We start from the raw sequence: 12,979 nt of genomic DNA on the forward strand, positions 1-12,979 counted from the left end.
TGTGCATTTTTTCTAACGGCCGCAGGGGGGGCACTCTCGCGGTAAAAGGTAAGAATGAGACAGGTGGAATATATGTGGCAATGAAGTGACTTTTACAGCCTGTGAGTGCTGTGCTAAGTTTTATTTTAACCGGCCCTGTTAGCATTCGGGCGGCATTAGCGTTAGTGCTAGCTTTAGCACAGCGCTCGCGTTAGCGCGGTTAACACTAACGTTAAACGCTTTCTGTGTACTTTCTTTCTTTGTAAATAATATCCCGTGTTTCTAAGTGGGCACTTGCGGATTTTACATGGGTGCGGCGTATTTATGTACCAAATGGTATTTCCTTTACAAATGTACTCGGTGAGGCTTGTATCCAGGTGCGCTCTTTAGGCCGGGAATTACGGTAATCACCTGCACTTTTATCGGACCTTTTCATACTGTTACACGTGGCCCGCCGACCTATCCTTGGTCCTCAGGATGAGTTTGTGCCCGGGGGTAAGCGCCTGAAAATGAATGAATGAATGAATGGAAGCGGAGGACAACTAACTTGTGCTTTCGTTTTATTCATGAGCGAGAGGCCACGGTCGACTGGGGGGGAGACACGCCACATTCATTCAACGCTTGTGCATTTTTGTTTTTCTCTCATAAGGCAACACGGAGGACCAAGCGGGCCTTTGGCGGCTGGTGGCACGCGCTCCTCCTCTCTGGCTTGGCAAAAGGCAACGCGTTATGCACAATGCTCACACAAAAAAGAAAAACAAACAAACCAAAAAAGACCACCCCCGCCCCACAGTCACGTGATGCAAGCACCTGATTTCTTCTTTCGACAGCAGTCCAGATCAAAAGAATAAATTAATGAAGTTGATCTAAAAAGAGCGACGATTCCAGTGTAGGTAAAAAAAAAAAAAAAAGAAAGAAAAGCAAGACAGACCTGAGGTTTTTGGGGGTTTGCATGGGAAGAGAACTTCTCAGCTGGACGCCACCACTTCACCCTCCTCCGTTTCCTCATTCTCCACTTCGGCCAGCTCGGCGACGGGCACGTTGTAGTGGCGGTCGTCCTCGGTGACCAGGACGACGCGGGGCCAGTCGTCCTTGTGCTCGTCGGGATAGTAGGCCACGAACTCCTCGGTGTCGGCCATGTAGAGGCGGTACACCTGCAGGGTGCGACGTAAGGCGTCACCCAGCAGGCACATCTCCACCTGGCAAGTGGAATGTAAAGACTGAAGCGCAACTAAAAATAGATTGTTGCAGGATGCATTCCATAACATCTGCGACATTCTATAAGCACAGTACAGTTACACTTCATTTTCCAAGCTGCTTATCCTCACAAGGGTTGCGTGTCACAGCTAACTTTGGGAAAAAAGACAGACTACATCCTGAACTGATTGCGATTATCAAAATGTGGCGTGTGAAAGAGTCAAGCTCCATTTTCCGACAATTAATTCTTGTATTTGTGTTTTTTTAAATATTAAAATGTAAAAATATACCATACTTCCCGGCGTACAGAGCACACCTGGTTACAAGCCTCGCTGAGTACATTTGTAAAGGAAATACCATTTGGTACATACATACGCCCACGTTGGAATATGAGATATTTACAAAGAAAGACGGTACACAGAACGAGTTTAACGCTAGTGGTAATGCCAACCTCCACGCTAAGGCTAGTGCTAACGCTAGCCCCCCACAAAAGGCAGCACTAACACTAACAAGGCCGGTTAAAATAAAACTTACTGATAAATATCACTGAGACACGGCAGTAACACAGCAGCAACATGCTAGCACAGCGCTAACAGGGTAACCGGTAAAAGTCGCTTCCTCGGCACATATATTCCACTGGTCTCATTCTTACCTTTTCTGCTTGTCTGCCCCCTCACGGGCGCTAGAAAAAATGTACAAACCGCAGGATTGAAAGCGTGTGAAAAAAGTCGCGGCTTGTGGGCCGGAAATTACGGTACATGCTCCAATTTCTTTCCACCCCACCTCTCGCCGTAGATCAACTGGGATAAGATGCAACACACCCGCTACCTCGGTGTACAAAATGGATAGATGGATGAGTGTCGCATTTGGTGGCACGGTGCTCACCTGCTCCAGTCCGGCGCCGACGCCCACGCGGCTCAGGTGGTTGGCGAGGAAGGCCCGCGGGCAGTCGGAGGAGTCGCGCGCGAACAGCAGCCAGCTGAAGAGCGGCACGTCCCGGCCGGCGCGCATGCTGGTGCTCAACTCGGCGGCGCGGCGCAGCATGAGTAGCTTGAGCGCCTCCAGCATGGCGAGCTCCTCCTCGCCACCCTGGAAGGCGTCGTCGCACAGTCGTTGGCGGTCTGCGGGCGAAGCGCAGCACGCCGCCGCGCGCCACTGTGGAGGACCACGGATAGGCCAAAGACAGGGCTTTGTTAGAAAACCCAAGCTACAGTATGAGGAGAAATACACAGATTGAGTTATATATATTTTTAAAAAAGAATGGATAGATAATGATATCGCTTTATCACTCGCAAAAAGTTGGACGACCAACTACTGATGTCCACTCACACGTCAGCAGTCACTGAAAAGCCAGCTAGAACCGTGCAGAAGCCACTACAGGAGGAATAATACATGCCGACTGCCTTTTCATTAGAATTGGTGAAGCTGTTTTTGCGGACTTGCTACTAACTGATAAACGAACGGCTATGATTGTATAACGCCCCAGGGTGGAGGTAGCAGTGAACGTCGGGTGCTTATGAACCTTGTTTCGGAGGATCTCCACGCAGCTTTGAAGCCGTTGGGTGACGTCTGGTTGCGCTTGAGCCTCGCCCGGAAACGTCCACAAGGCCATGAGTTCTGACAGATCCTGCAGACCCTTAAAGACAACATAAAAACCGTTAACTGTACCTTTAACCTTCTACGGTGATGCAACCAGGCTACATGTCTAGACGAACAAAAAAAGCAGATCAGTGAGCGTTAAAGTGTCAAAGAATGACAAAGGATTAAAGGATCAAGCGTCAAAGTTTGACGCGAGGTGGTTAATGCGCAGCGAGGCCGCAATAATGTTTTGCCACGTCTAACCAGACAAGTGGAGATGGAGGTTTACCTCGCCCACGTCGTCTTCCTGAAGCCAAGCAGGCACCTGAGAAGCCTGAGAGAGGACCTGGAACAAGGTGGCCCTCAGGGCGCAGTAGTTGTCCCCCCGCACTTGACGCACACCGGCGAAGGACTGTGACAGCTCCTTGTAACCCTGCGGGCGGTAGACTCTCTCACTTCCGTGTACTGTATTTTCACAATGAATTTATTAATTCACGACATTATTAAATATATTGCAATCTTTTGGGGGGAATAAAATGTTAATACATTTGTCATAAATGTTTTGAAGAATAATGTAAAAACACTTTTGTTTTATGTCAGGTTAAAGTGCCTTTATTATTGCATGTATATATTATAAATTGTACTATAATATAAAATATATATATATATAAATATTTTATTTTTATATTACAAAATAAAACCAAAATACTAAATTTCTTAATTCATGACATTATTGTATATATTGCAATTTTTGGGGGGGAAAAATGTTAATACATTTGTTATAAATGTTTTGACGTTTCCCCCAATGCAATATATATAATAATGTCGTGAATTCAATATATATACATATTTTATTTTTGATAGGATAAAAACAAAATACTACTGCATTAATAGAATTTCTTAATTCAGCCACAGACAGAGCCATTTTTGAATTCAATATATGTATGTATATATAAATATATATATATATTTTTTTTACATTCTAAAATTATTACAATCTGGTCGGTCAAAAAAGCCCCCAGACAAAGAGCACACCCACCTTCCTGATAAGAGCACTTTTGGCCGTGTTGCCTCTCCATTCCCTCTCGCTGTAGGACAAAATGTCCACGACCGGACCCAAACTGCATCGGGCCTCCACTGCGGGGCACGTTAGGAACAACACGTGTGACGTTATGTATGGCATATCGTGTCTGACATACTTCTCCGAAATGGTCTCCATGGTGAAAACATGGACACTATTAATTTTAATGTGTTTCCCTATCGCACTTCTTTGTGCACTCGTGGTTGCAATTAGCCTGCAATTTTCTTCTCACGAATGAGGCCTCACCCCTTCAGAAAAACAACTATGAAGAGAATGAAATCCAAGTTTTTGGGGAGCTCAAGATTTTTTTTTTCTTGGCGGACTCACGACTTGTTGCAAGTCGACTGAAACTGCGAGAGGTTATTTCCCAGTTGGCACTTGAACCCTGAACTTTTTTTTTCCCACTGGATCCGATTCACGTTCCTTCAAAAACAAATGAGAACCAAACTTTGGGGATGTATGAGAGCAAAACCTCGACTGGATTCTGGATGATGCCACTAACTTGAACCCTTCTGCTTTTGAACGACATTCACGGGTAAACTCACGCGTCGTGCTGTCTAGCGGCGGCGCTTGCGCGTCACTGTGAGACGACGGCAGCTCCTCTGCTCTGTAGAGATCTTCTTCACTGTCAACGACAAAGAAAAACTAAACACTTATAAGATGTCTTTAGGATGCTATAAATTAAATATTAAGGAACACTTAGACTGGAAAATTGACCTATTAAATTATGTGGACACAAATAGTTGCTTTGCCCAAGGTAAGCAGACCTGCATCAAGTGCCATAAAAACCTACCGCAGCAAATTTCCCCATTGTGGAACTAAAAAAAATGGCGTGTTGCTTCCACAACTGAAATACTTTTATTATTTTAAGGCTAATTTCTTATATAGACTGCGCCATAATTCTTGATTCTTGAGGCATTCGGACAAGACGACAACGGGCAGGGTCTTGTTCCCACTCACGTACATTTTTGATTGGCTGTTGAATCCGCAATGTCGCCATGTCGTTCATCAGCGAGTCAAATTTAGAATTCTGGGAAAAAGCAGCGGCCCCTCCTGAAAACAAGCTGCCGAAACCCCGCAGACTGTGCGGGAATACCGTCATTTCCGGCCTATAAGCCGCGACTTTTTTCCACAGGCTTTCAACCCTGCTGTATATGCGGTGGTGCGGCTAATTTGTGCATTTTTTTTTTCTAACGGCTGCAAGGGGGGCACTCTAGCCGAAAAGGTACGAGAGAGACCGGTGGAATATATGTGCCGAGGAAGTGACTTTTACCAGTCCGGCCCTGTTAGCGCTGCGCTAGCATTTTACTGGCGCGTCTCAGTGATTTTTAGCAGGATGTTTTCTTTAACCGGCCCTGTTAGTGTGGCGCTAGCGTTAAACTCTTTGTGTACAGTTTTTTGTTGTCAATATCTCGTGTTTCAATTATGATAATATGTCTCTCTTACGATAATATTCTATCAGCACACCTGCTCCTCAAGCTGCCTTCAGCGGGTGTGACTTCCTCTACGAGCACTTGTGGAGTTCCTCCAGTGTTCTCCTCAACCTCCACGGGCTCGTTCTCCACCTCCTCCAACATCTCCTCCTCGCCCTCCGCGTTCTCCACCTCCTCCGTCCCGTCCCCGCCCCCCATGGCCGCGGGGTGACCTCCGTCGCGATCCTCTACAGCGTGTTGGTGGATGTCTTCCAGCTGGTTTTCCTTCACTGCATGCAGGCTGCAGAGAGTAAACATTTTTATTGCCTTATTGCAGTCTATAATCAAGTGACCAGAAAAAAAATCAATCATAGGAGAATCCTGCGGTGCACATCTGCCCCCTTGTGGACAGAATGAGAAGTAGCACAACAACACGGGGGGAGCGATGTGTGTTGTTTTAAAAAAAGCTCAAACCCGCTGACCCGCTGGCGTCTCCCGGCGCGGCGGTCGGCGTCTCCGCGTCGTTAAAGTGTGCAGGGCGTCGCTCTCCGCCGCCGGGTTTCGCTTCAGTGGGCTCGACGGCAACATCGTGGCCTTTTTCGTCCTGGCCAGACTTCAACTCTGTAGAATTTCCGTCTTCAGAGTCCTCGTTCAATAAACTGCGCGGGGGAAAGAAAACAAATCACAGCTTTGCACATTTTTTTTTTTTTTTTACATCATGGCAGAAGTTTCTCTCAAATATAAAACTTTTGAGAGTAACAACTTTTCAGTTATATAGTCTCACAGTCGCATATTTTGCAGTCACCTGACAAACTCTCATAATCCGTGTATCAACTATTAGTGGTGTAGTATCGGAGACTTTTTCAAGGTCTGAGCGCATGGACGCAAAGTACGGAGCATTCCGAGTCATAAACGCTACCAGTCAAAACTTTGGCACCTGTTTCTCATTCGCCATTATGAGAAAGCGTGTCCAAAATTTTTTGAAACCTACGACATGGCAACGTGACGCAAACCTCCATGGTTGTGTGCAATGTTCCCTCAAAGCTGCGCACCTGCGCAATTGCGCACTTGTAGCGCAGATGAAAACAGATTCAGGGCAGAGAACCACAACCTACTTTTTTTTTTAAAACATTGTCTCTATCTAACAAGCTGCTGCTCGGTCACACCATCCCGCACACTCTACTACCTTGTTTACCTGACGCCGCCCACCTCCCGCTCTTAAAGGGGTACACTCGTAATTACAAACACCGCCCGCCACCGGCGCTTTAGTTAGAAACACAGTCTAGGCAACGTAGAGCAAGGTTAGACGTGCTGCTTATGTTTACTCTAGATAATAATGGCAAAACTAAAAAAAAAGTATGGAAATAATAATAATAATAATAATGAAGAAAAAGTGGTGAAACTGGATGAGATTTTCTCTTTTTGAGTTAAAAGAAGGTCTGGTCTGAAGCCAAAGTAGAAAGTACAGGATGAGATGGTGTATAATGTTAAAATTCAAGGATGAAAGCACAGCACAAAAATTCTGTATTTTAAAAATAGGAGACCTCGTAACATTAACCTTAAAACTGTTTGGTAGCATCATTCAGCTTTCAACACGCACTGCTAAAGATATTCCGCAAGCAATAATTCAGTTTTACACCAACAAAAACAGATGGAAATATCATTGTGGGTTAAAAATAAATAAATGAAACAAAGTTGGAGGCGACATTTCAAATTTACAGTTCATAGTTTGGTTAGCGATGTATTTTCATTGCAAGTTTACAAAAACACAAATAAATTGTTCTTAAAATTTTCTGATGGCAACGTAAACGCTGTAATCTGAATCTTTTAACAAGGTATGTAACTTCAATGGATAATGTTGGCCGTGTGGTCACGTGACTCACCAGTTTGGCTCGAATGTGTCATCCTGACGCGTTGCGGCCACGGGCGCCCCCTGAGTGTCGCGTGAAGATGACGCTTGTTTATTCTTGCTGTAAAGCTCCATCAGCAGCGCGACGCTGTCGGCCGCTTTGGAGGCGCCGCGGCCGTCGCCTTCACGGCGGCAAACATTTGACTTGTTGGTTGCACCTTCGCGGGGAGACATTTGGGATTCTTCCGCGCCGCCGTCTTGGATTTCACCCTGCGCGGACGAGGCCCGACGCCGGCCGCCATTTTCCCCCTGACAGTTCATTTCCTGCGGGAGCTCCGGCGATCTGTTTTCGTCCCTAAAAGTCCCCGTATTTTCTTCTCGGAATGCGGCGGCTTTGTTCGGAGTCGGTGCGTTCGACTGCATCGCTGCCTTTCGCAAGGATCCGTTTTCCTGCGCGATAATCGGCTCGGACGTGCCAAATTCAGGAAGAACCGTCACCTGCGCGTCGTCACTGGCTTCTGCCTTTATTGTTTCGTCGTCGGTTGTCTTCCTGGGTAGTAAAAACACGATGCAGTACTAAATATGAGAGTAACCACTTCCTGTATTTACTTTCATTACAGCAAGCTCGAATATTTCAACTCTGTTGAGCGTTGTCATTAAAAAAAAAACATGTGGAATTTATTCATTGTATTTCCAATCATTTCGATGGGGCAAGATGATTTGAGGTTGCTGACGAAATTGTGGCGAAGGTTCAAGTCCTGGACTCACCTGACGTTGTTTTCTCCCTGTGGGCCCGTTCCCGCCGTGGTGCCCGCGGCCCCGGCAGCCTTGCCGTCATCTTTCAGCAAACCGCTTCGCTCTTCTGCGCTGCCACAGGGACTCTCTGGCCGACAGCAGCTGGTCCCCATCGGAGCGCTCCGCCGCACCCCCCCAACCCGAAATGTCCAGCCGGAGGTCAGGCTGGGGGCCCAGCGATCTCGCCTCGGGTCCTATGAAGGCAGCTCGACTAGGATGCGCATACCTGAAATGACAATGTGATAAGTTGCAGTCAAAGAAATGGAACAAAATGGTTCTCTTCGATTGTTGCCATTCTGCGGTGCACGCCTTGGCCACCAGGGGGCAGTATAACACATACTAGGCCCTGAGCATATTGCCTTTTTTTTTTAGGTGGTACTATGAAAAAGAAAAATTCAATGACCAATTAATTAAAAAAAAACAAAAATCAATGAATATCTTTTCGGTCCTTTCATATGAATAGAAATGCAGAGGATAAAGAATATATGCCCACGAGCGCTGTTCTATTGTCTGCGTACACAGACAAAACATTCGAACATATCAAATATTCAAACAGATTGTGTTGAAAGGGTTACAACATGACCGATTTGCAGCCATGTTCTCGGCAAGCAGTGCAGGTCACCAGCGCTCGACGCAAAAAGTATCCAGATGAATAATACTTTGAATTCATAAATAATAGTTATCACTTGCCGAGGCCCAGTAGGAATCATTTTGTTTGTAAAGAGAACATTTTAGTATTACGTTTGTGTGTGTGTGGGGGGGGGGGCAAATATTTTAACAGAAAAAAGATAGAAATGGCACTAAATTCCATCCTCAGGCACAAGAAGCACGGGGCAAATAAAAAAAAATTACAAATAAGATAAGAAACTTCAAGAAAATATGGTGTTTCGAGGGCTTTAATAACCATTGTTGTTCTTGGTTTCGTTTTCTGATTGACATGATGGGCCGGAAACGGGCCACGGACATTAGCTTGGCCACCCTCCCCTCGTGCAGGTGTACTTAATATTTTGGTACACGAGTGTTCATAATGCCACGCAGCTTTCTCAAAGTAATAATTTGAATAATCTCCTGGATATTAATGCGTCACTTGTAACACGCAGTCACCAATTTCCCTCGTAGATAATCCACAAATTCAAGTTATACTTCGCCGCATCGGTGATATCGTTCACTTGTCAACCGTCGCGTTAAACACACAAAAAGACTTTAAACCGAGAATAAAAGACGAGCAAAAAATGTCGGCAAGACCGCCGAAAGAGCCCCGAAAGTTGACAGGCGTCCGCGCGGAGTTAGCCGGATCGAAGCTAACTAGCAGGCTAGCAACATTGGCAAACTTCAACGCCGCCGGTTAAGAACAAAACAAAAACAACAAAAAAAAAAAAAAACCCGCCGCAACGCCGCTCGTTTATACTCACGAGAGTCTCCGGCGGTGCGGTGGGACATTTTTGATTTTGTGACGTTGTTAAATTTTGAAAAGGAGGCTCGTTTATCGGCGAGGGGGCTACCGGACGCGGAGCATCTGTCGGTGGGAGACCCGCCGAGGGGGTCACGGCTCCGGGTTGACGCCGGTGACGTCACCGCCGGGCTCAGCCAGCCCGGTGGTGCCGCCTTCGCAGTCGCCTCGGAATTTGGACGACTGCGATGAAGTTGTCTTCAGGGGTCGCGGAAATGGAACGGGAAAGATAGCAGTGGAGATCGTCGATTTTCCATTTTCAATCAATTTATTTGATTTAAAAATACTTTCAATACTATCATACTGTTAACAAAATACATTTGTATTTGTAAGATGTTTTCAAGCAACTGTATACGTATTATGAACAACTATATGCTAGTTTAGATATCATTGCATGCAAAATTGTACCGCTCTACCGTACATTCAACACTTTCCTGTTGAATTTCACTTTTCGCTTGAAATTTTTTGGGGTTGTTTTCTTTCGCGCTGTTCATCTCACTTCCACTTTTTAGTAAAGAGGATCCAAAAATTAAATTAAAGCTCACTTCAGCCGCTAACTACAAAAATATAAAAACCCAAACGATGTATGTTTTTTCTCAAATTAAAAACTTGCAGGATTGACACATGATGAATCAGATTTATATTGCTTGAATATTTTTGAACACATAAACAAGTGGCAGTGGAAAAAAAAATATATAATTTATTTGATGCATAAATAAGACTTTAATATATATTTAATCATTTTTCTTTTTTTGACTACTGTGATTATTGTTACTGTAATTTTTTTGCTCACTTACAGGTATGAACTTGCCCTGACCATATTGATTTTTTTTTAGGTCGATACCAATGAATATTTGGCAGGGAAAAAAATTCAATGACCAATTAATAAAATTTAAAAAAAAAATGTTTTTTCCCCTTGAATATGAATTGAAATGCAGAGGATACACATATTGTTGTATTTTTTTATTTTCTATTGCTTTTTCTGTGTATATAAAAGTGTGGAAAAATATATATATATACATTATGACCCCAGTAAAATGTAAGTCAGTATTTCAAACCATAAAAAAAAAAAAAAATCAATACTTCCCTGAATTAGTGGTTAAAAGTTTAATATCATTCTGATCAAGCTTGTAACCCAGCCAATCGAGCTCATCTTCCATTGAAATGCACAGAAATGCTAATCATCTGTTGCAGCTCTCCAAAATATGATTTTTTTTTTTATTTAAAAAATTATCACTGCACAAACAAACACCTCCAGGGCGGCAGCATAATCCATACATACGTGTACATAACACGTAAATTTAATGAATATATGCCTGAGAACAATTGTAGCGTGTCCGTATGTGTTGCTAGTGTTTGTGTTTTGATGTTTACAATAATCATAATATAATAATAATCATAATATTGATGCTAGCTTTGTTAGCCTCTCTGGGTTATTTTGCACTGTGCGCCAGCACGAAACCGGCAGACTTTTTAAGGCGTCGATTGTCAAGTCAATACAATCCATCGATTTCCTTTTGCCGCTCATCCTCACGAGGGTCGCGAGGAGTGCTGGAGATATCTGAGCTGTCAACGGGCAGGAGGCGGGGGCAATTTAGAGTGCTCAATTAATGTTGCATGTTTTCGGGATGTGGGAGGAAACCCACGCAAGGCACGGGGGAGAACACGCAAACTCCACACAGGCGGGGCCGGGCTCGAACCCGGATCCTCGGGACTGTGCTTTACCTGCAGCTGTCATTTAAAGGTTCTCCAGTTCATTGATGTGGTCCAAAAGGCTCGGAGGCAGCCCGAGTTCCGTCACGATGTCCCTGCAGCTCTGGACGAGCTCGCCGAAGACGGTCCCGCGGGCCGGAGCGGCGGAACCGTCGCCGCACGCCGAACGCGACGTCCGGGAACGCCGCGGGGAATCCGTGTCCATTTGCTCCTCCCCTGTGCAACAGTCGCTCCGCTGGCACCCGTCCGGCGCCGCCACCCGTAGCCCCTCCATGCTCTCCGACACGTCGTCCACGCTGGGGGGGGGCAGCTTCTCCATGGCCTTCATGATTTCCGTCACGATGGACTCCTCGTGCTGCGAAACCCGCCGCAGGAGCTCCGTGACGGAGGCGGGGAAGGGCCGGCCCCGATGCTCCACCTGGTACCAGCTGCCAATTGCGCTGAACGGACAAGAAATGAAATCATATGCATTTCATAGATAGGATTAAAAAGATGTAAATATGTAAGGGTACCTTACGATCCCTCGAAGTCGCCCAACGGCCACAGTCTTGGCGGCTCCCTCCTGGAAGCCCTCCTTGAATCCCACCTCCAGCGCGGCGTCCTCGCCGGCGTCTGCGCCGTCTACGTAACCATCCTGGACCAACAACAACAACATTTTTTTTTTTTTTTTGCATGAAAAATTCCCAATATATGATTTCACATTCAGTCGCTGGATCATTCAAGAAGTGACGACATTTTATGTCCCCCACATTCGATTTCAAATAATCCACGCAAATATTATAAAAACAGTAAACATGTAAGTCATTGTTGTCCGGAGACAAAATGTCATAAAAGTGATTCGTACAGCGGATATCAAAAGTGTACACACCCCTGTTCACATGTTAATCATATAAAAGAATGAGATAAAACATGCAACTCAATGGGAGAGGGGGAGTGAGTAAAAAATAAACAATTGCAATAAGGCGGTTGCACAATTGTGCACACCTCTCTCATAACTGGGGATGTGGCTGTCTTGAGAATTAACTCATCGTCATAGTAAAAAAAAAATAATAATAAATGTTGAGCCTTATTATCTTAGTGCTAAATTGTCCAGAAATTGGTGCTTTTTTTAACTGTTTTACAGTTTCATAACTTTCTTCTTATTTATCACAGAAACATGACACTTATATAACGATATATAACATATATATATATATGTGTGTGTGTAATATGACAAAGCTGATCAATTTTAAATGACACAATTTCCAGTGAAGAGCCGAATCTGCTGCTGTTAGTCAGACTAGCACAAAAAGTAAGGAAATTGACCAAAACAAAGGAACAAAATATCGTTTTTACCCTGATTCTCCTCTTCATGTTGACCGTCCATTCTTTGCTCGAAATGTCAAGTTCGTCCGCGTTCTCTTCAAAAACGTCGTCGACGCCGTTTGACACAGCTTTGAACCAGGACATTGTGAGCACTTGCGCATTTGAAACGTGTTGTTGTTGTTGTAACTATGAGATGAGCCGCTTCCTGCTTCCGGTTTCCTGCTTCTTCTTCTTCTGCGGTAATCGATCAGCAAGCATGCGGTCCTCCGAGGGAGTGTTTTGCAACAGTGCCACCTGTAGAGCAGACCGCTCCAACGCAGTCAATTCGTCACGAAAGCGTCGAGGTTTAATACTGAGGAAAATCCCGCAGGGGGCGCTGGAGTAACGCCGTAAACGTGGGAGTAAATAACGACAGCGCTTTTTTATAATAAACTTTAATGTGACGTCAAAGCTTTGAAATAGTAAATCGTCAGTAGTTTGATATAATTTTTATAAATTAAGAACCGAATAATCTAATTGAATTTTGTAGGTTAACTGTAAAGCAATATTTTTTTTCCAGTTATTTAACAACAATATCTGGCACGACTGTGACCCTTGTGAGGATAAGCAGCTTGGAAAAG

The 12,979-nt window shown here is 44.8% G+C and overlaps 2 protein-coding genes across 5 annotated transcripts; both read right to left on the reverse strand.

Annotated features, from left to right (window-relative positions):
• Window positions 1–345: 345 nt before the first annotated feature.
• On the reverse strand, window positions 346–9,480 carry LOC133492562 (uncharacterized). 3 transcript variants are annotated; one of them, XM_061804930.1, is made up of 12 exons: window positions 9,304–9,478; window positions 7,865–8,117; window positions 7,131–7,646; window positions 5,730–5,906; window positions 5,303–5,548; window positions 4,381–4,460; window positions 3,794–3,891; window positions 3,044–3,187; window positions 2,699–2,812; window positions 2,062–2,331; window positions 911–1,178; window positions 346–482 (listed from the first exon to the last, which is right to left on the reverse strand). In XM_061804930.1, exons 2-11 carry the CDS (start codon window positions 8,002–8,004, stop codon window positions 948–950), a joined length of 2,016 nt encoding a protein of 671 aa, XP_061660914.1. In that variant the 5' UTR covers window positions 8,005–8,117; window positions 9,304–9,478; the 3' UTR covers window positions 346–482; window positions 911–947. The 3 variants fall into 3 exon arrangements, with proteins under 3 accessions (XP_061660914.1, XP_061660913.1, XP_061660915.1); XM_061804929.1 differs by lacking the exon at window positions 346–482 and having other exon boundaries at window positions 523–1,178; XM_061804931.1 differs by lacking the exon at window positions 346–482 and having other exon boundaries at window positions 1,025–1,178; window positions 2,062–2,383; window positions 9,304–9,480.
• Window positions 9,481–10,609: 1,129 nt separating this feature from the next.
• otulina (OTU deubiquitinase with linear linkage specificity a) lies at window positions 10,610–12,612 on the reverse strand. 2 transcript variants are annotated; one of them, XM_061805328.1, is made up of 3 exons: window positions 12,390–12,612; window positions 11,572–11,688; window positions 10,610–11,494 (listed from the first exon to the last, which is right to left on the reverse strand). In XM_061805328.1, exons 1-3 carry the CDS (start codon window positions 12,501–12,503, stop codon window positions 11,096–11,098), a joined length of 630 nt encoding a protein of 209 aa, XP_061661312.1. In that variant the 5' UTR covers window positions 12,504–12,612; the 3' UTR covers window positions 10,610–11,095. The 2 variants fall into 2 exon arrangements, with proteins under 2 accessions (XP_061661312.1, XP_061661311.1); XM_061805327.1 differs by having other exon boundaries at window positions 11,567–11,688.
• Between the last annotated feature and the right edge of the window lie 367 nt (window positions 12,613–12,979).

This window comes from Syngnathoides biaculeatus, chromosome 19, assembly GCF_019802595.1.
Source record: "Syngnathoides biaculeatus isolate LvHL_M chromosome 19, ASM1980259v1, whole genome shotgun sequence".
NCBI classification, from domain to species: Eukaryota; Metazoa; Chordata; class Actinopteri; order Syngnathiformes; family Syngnathidae; genus Syngnathoides; species Syngnathoides biaculeatus.